This window comes from Mirounga leonina, unplaced genomic scaffold (assembly GCF_011800145.1).
Source record: "Mirounga leonina isolate KUSES-001 unplaced genomic scaffold, KU_Mleo_1.0 Mir_126, whole genome shotgun sequence".
NCBI classification, from domain to species: domain Eukaryota; kingdom Metazoa; phylum Chordata; class Mammalia; order Carnivora; family Phocidae; genus Mirounga; species Mirounga leonina.
The window spans coordinates 12,703,888-12,708,388 of NW_023270314.1; the positions used below are offsets into that span (position 1 = coordinate 12,703,888).

The 4,501-nt window shown below is 36.7% G+C and overlaps 1 protein-coding gene and 1 pseudogene across 1 annotated transcript in view; both read right to left on the reverse strand.

Moving 5' to 3' along the window:
* Window positions 1-1,932: 1,932 nt before the first annotated feature.
* LOC118008978 (40S ribosomal protein SA-like) overlaps window positions 1,933-4,501 on the reverse strand; it is a 23,967-nt gene continuing 21,398 nt past the window's right edge. Inside the window, exon 2 of the mRNA XM_035002882.1 lies at window positions 1,933-2,348. Within this exon, the coding sequence (XP_034858773.1) occupies window positions 1,948-2,348 (401 nt within the window). The 3' untranslated portion in view covers window positions 1,933-1,947. The remainder of the gene's footprint in view (window positions 2,349-4,501) is intronic.
* Window positions 2,489-2,630, reverse strand: LOC118009075 (annotated as a pseudogene).

Below are 4,501 nucleotides of genomic sequence, written 5' to 3' on the forward strand. Positions count from 1 at the left end.
GGGGGAAATGGGAGAATGATGGTAGGAGGAACAGGGAAATTTAAATTGTTTTTACTCCAAGTAATTTCTAACTTCAAGATCAAAATACCATATATTTGTAAGGAGATCTCATCAACCCAACATCAGTAGAATGAGCACTCATTTTGATTCATGGGGCTGGCCGGATGCTCGTGCATATGCACTCTCTCTGCATGCTCTCTGTGACCCACGATGTGCACCTACTGGTCACAGTGAGGGGGTGGACCTGATTTACAGAGATGTTCACTGATCCATATGCAAATTGAACTCAAAGACCTTTTGGCTTCATTGATTCTGGACTAGCTCATCCCTCATTTTCTAGATTCCATTGCATTAGCCAGCCAATATTTTTCTTAAACATCACCAGGAGAGGAAACATCACAATTCGTTACTGCCAACCTTTTGCAATATTGAATGGAGTGTTTAACCTAAATCAGTAATGGAATTAATAAATGAATGTAGGTGAGCACTTTTGAGAACAAGGTTGAGGATTATATTCTTATAAAAAAAAGTGAGTTTTTCACTCCTAGCCTCTTCCTGTCCTCATCTGCACATATGTTACTTGTCTTCTGAATGAGTTTATTTCTGGACGTGGCTAACTACAGATTTCAAGCCATTAAATCAGAGAATCTCAGAAGCAAGTGGACTTTGTTGGCCGTATTTCTTAATGTCATATGCCCTCTGGTGGTAAAATCAGGGTACTTGCTGTGGTTTTATTTGAGTTCTCCAAAGCAAAACATTTCATTAAAATGAAATTTAAAAAGCATTCATCCTGGGCGCCTGGGTGGCTCAGTTGGTTAAGCGACTGCCTTCGGCTCAGGTCATGGTCCTGGAGTCCTGGGATCGAGTCCCGCGTCGGGCTCCCTGCTCTGCAGGGAGTCTGATTCTTCCTCTCCCGCTCCTCCCTCTTGTGCTCTCTCTCCCTCTCTCTTAAATAAATAAATAAAATCTTAAAAAAAAAAAAAAAAGCATTCATCCTAATTAGCTGCTTGTTGTAAATAAATACATTTCAAGAAACTAAAGCACGCTTCAACGTAAGCTGAGACTAAGAATGTGAAAAAAGCACAGAGTAGTGAAGGGTCTTATAGTTGACAAAACTGTCCTCACCCTTTTGGAGCAGCAGGGACTCCAGGCCTTTATCCTGTTCTCCAGTTCTTCACCTTCCTTTCTGAAACAGAGAAGAAAACTTCGTAATTGCACATGAGTACTTGTCACATGTGGGCCAACACTTCTTTACTGCTAAATTACAGCTGATAACTTGGACAGAAAAGGAACTCCCTGACATCTGTTGCCTAGAACAATATATACATAAAATTAGACTGTAAGACAATCAATGACCATTGGGTACAATCACTAGGAGTTTATTCATAGAAAAATTATATCATTACTTAGATCATATCCTCTGAAAATATGAGTAATACTTGGAAAATTAAAATAATGAGTCAGAGAGAGGAAACATACTGATCTGTGGGAGAATTTATGTAAAAAAATATCTTTCCAGGGTCACCTGGGTGGCTCAGTTGGTTAAGCATCTGCCTTCGGCTCAGCTCATGATCCCAGGGTCCTGGGATGAGCCCCGTATTGGGCTCCCTGCTCAGCAGAGAGCTTGCTTCTCCCTCTCCCCCCGCCCCAGCTTTAAAATATATCTTTAAAATATATATGTATTTTAAAAGAAAATCTTTAAAATATATATGTATATCTTTCCATGTATATTTTTTAGCTTTTCATAAAGCAAATGTTTAACATTTTTATTTTGAGTGAAAATATCCTTTTATTTTGAGAGGCTGTCAGGTTATTCCTTTAAAAAAATTTTATATAACCATAGATGGCAGGATTTTATTTTATTTATTTATTTTTTTTACAAACTTTATTTTCCGTCAACCTTTTCCATTTCTATTTCCATTTTGTTTGCCTTTGTGGAAGAGCAGCTTAAGACCACTCAGTGGTTGTTCCTACCCATTCAGTGGCCTGAGCAGTGGGAGCTGCAGACCAGTCTTCAGTGGCCAGCTGGGCGCTCCAGTCTTCAGTAGGGAACTGCTGAACAGGCACCGAGGGCACCTGCATGCCTTCCGACCAGTCTGCGACTTCAGGCTGAGTAGCAGTGAGCTCAGGAGCTGGAGCCGTCCATTCACCCTGAAATTCCTCCTTGGTCACAGCCTTTTCAGCAGCGGCCTGCTCTTCCTTTTCAATCTCTTCAGGATCTCTGTAGAAGTAGAGATCAGGCATGACCATCCATGGGTGTTCTTGGGAAATGGTGCCACGCATGCGCAGAACTTCCCTGGCCAGCATCCGCCACATCAGACCCACTGAGTGAGCTCCCTTTTTAGGACCTTATAGCAGGATTCATCAAGTTGCTTTGAAAATCGAAAAGGTCCAGTAACGTGTGAGGCCCAAGCAGTTAAGAAATATGGAGAAAAGAAAATACCATTTAAAAAAGGATTTCTCCTTAAAGCTGACACATTTGAATTATACTTGTAGCAAGAATTACTATCAAACTCCACTCATTGGGCCAGAGACCTCTGTGGTCTTGCCCCTCGTGTAGCACACCCCCTACACTTGTGAGTTCATCAGCCAGCCAGCGGCCTCAACTCCAAGCTCTAACAATGTGCAGGATGACAGGATTTTAAAATGCTTTTTTTTCTTTAGTATTTTTTTTAATTTTTATCTTGAAATAGTTTCAGATTAATAAGAATTTGCAACAGTGGTACAAAATATAGTATAAAATTTCCATATACCTTTTATTCAACTTCCCTAAATATTAATATTTTACTTAAATACAGTACAATTTTCAAAATCAGGAAATTAACATTAATACTATACTATTAACTAATCTACATACATTATTCAACTTTTGCCAATTATCCCATAAATGCCCATTTTATGGTCCAGGATCTAGATTATGATTAAATCAATAATGATTAAATTCATATACATATAAATGCCACAGAAGTGACATTGTAATTTTCTCAATTCATTGTATTTGGAGTCTATGATGTTGATGTAGCTTATTTCTGGTGATGTTAATTTTGATCACTTGGTTAAGGTAGTGTCTAATGGATTTCTGTACTATAAAGGGACTATTTTTCCCTTTGTATTTAATTAGTATCTTATAAAGAGATACTTTAAAACTATGTAAATACCCTGTACCTTATCCTATGTTAACCCACTAATTTCCAAATGAACTTTTTTATTTCCATCATTTTTTGACATTTATTAATTAAAATTTTGTAAAGAAGAGAGACCTAAAGACACATGCAGATTAAAAGTGAAGGGATAAGAAAACATTTATTATGTAAATGGAAGTGAAAAGAAAGCCAGGGTAACAATACATATGTTGGACAAAATAGACTCTAAAATAAACAAAACAGAGGATCATAGAGGAAGAGGGGGAAAAAATAAAACAAGATGAAACCAGAGAGGGAGACAAACCATAAGAGACTCTTAATCATAGGAAACAAACTGAGGGTTGCTCAGGGTTGAGGGGAGTGGAGGCATGAGGTAACTGGGTGATAGACATTAAGGAGGGCATGTGATATAATGAGCACTGGGTATTATATAAGGCTGATGGATCACAGACGTGTACCTCTGAAACCAATAATATATTATATGTTAATTTAAAAAAATAGACTCCAAAACAAAGACTGTAACAAGAGACAAAGAAAGACACTATATAATCATAAAGGGAACAATCCAACAAAAAGGTATAACAATTATAAATATGTATGTGCCCATTATGGGAGCACCCAAATACATAAAGCAGCTAATAACAAGCATAAAATATTTGATACTAATACAATAATAGTAGGGTACTTTAATACCCCACTTAACATCAGTGGAGAGATCATCCTAACAGAAAATCAACAAAGAAACAGTGGCTTTCAATGGCACATTGGGCCAGATGACTCTAACAGATATATTCAGAATAGTCCATCCTAAAACAGTAGAATACACATTCTCTTCAAGTGCACATGGAACATTCTCCAGAATAGATTACATATTAGGCCACAACACAACTCTCAACAAATTCAAAAAGACTGAAGTCATACCATGCATCTTTTTCAACCACAGTAGTATGAAACTAGAAATCACTCACAAGAAAAAATCTGGAAAGAACACAAATACATGGAGGTTAAATAACATGCTACTAAACAATGAAAGAGTTGACCAAGAAATCAAAGAGGAAATAAAAAAGTACATGAAGACAAATGAAAATGAAAACACAATGACCTAAAATCTTAGGGATGCAGCAAAAGCTGTTCTAAGAGGGAAGTTTATAGCAATATAGGCCTACCTTAAGAAACAAAAAATAATCTCAAATAACCTACCCTTATACCTAAAGGAGCTAGGAAAAGAAGAACAAACAAAATCCAAAATGAGCAGAAGGAAGGAAATAATAACAGAACAGAACAGAAATAAATAGTATAGAAACTATAAATAAATAAATAAATAAATAAATAAATAAATAAATAAATAAATAAATAAA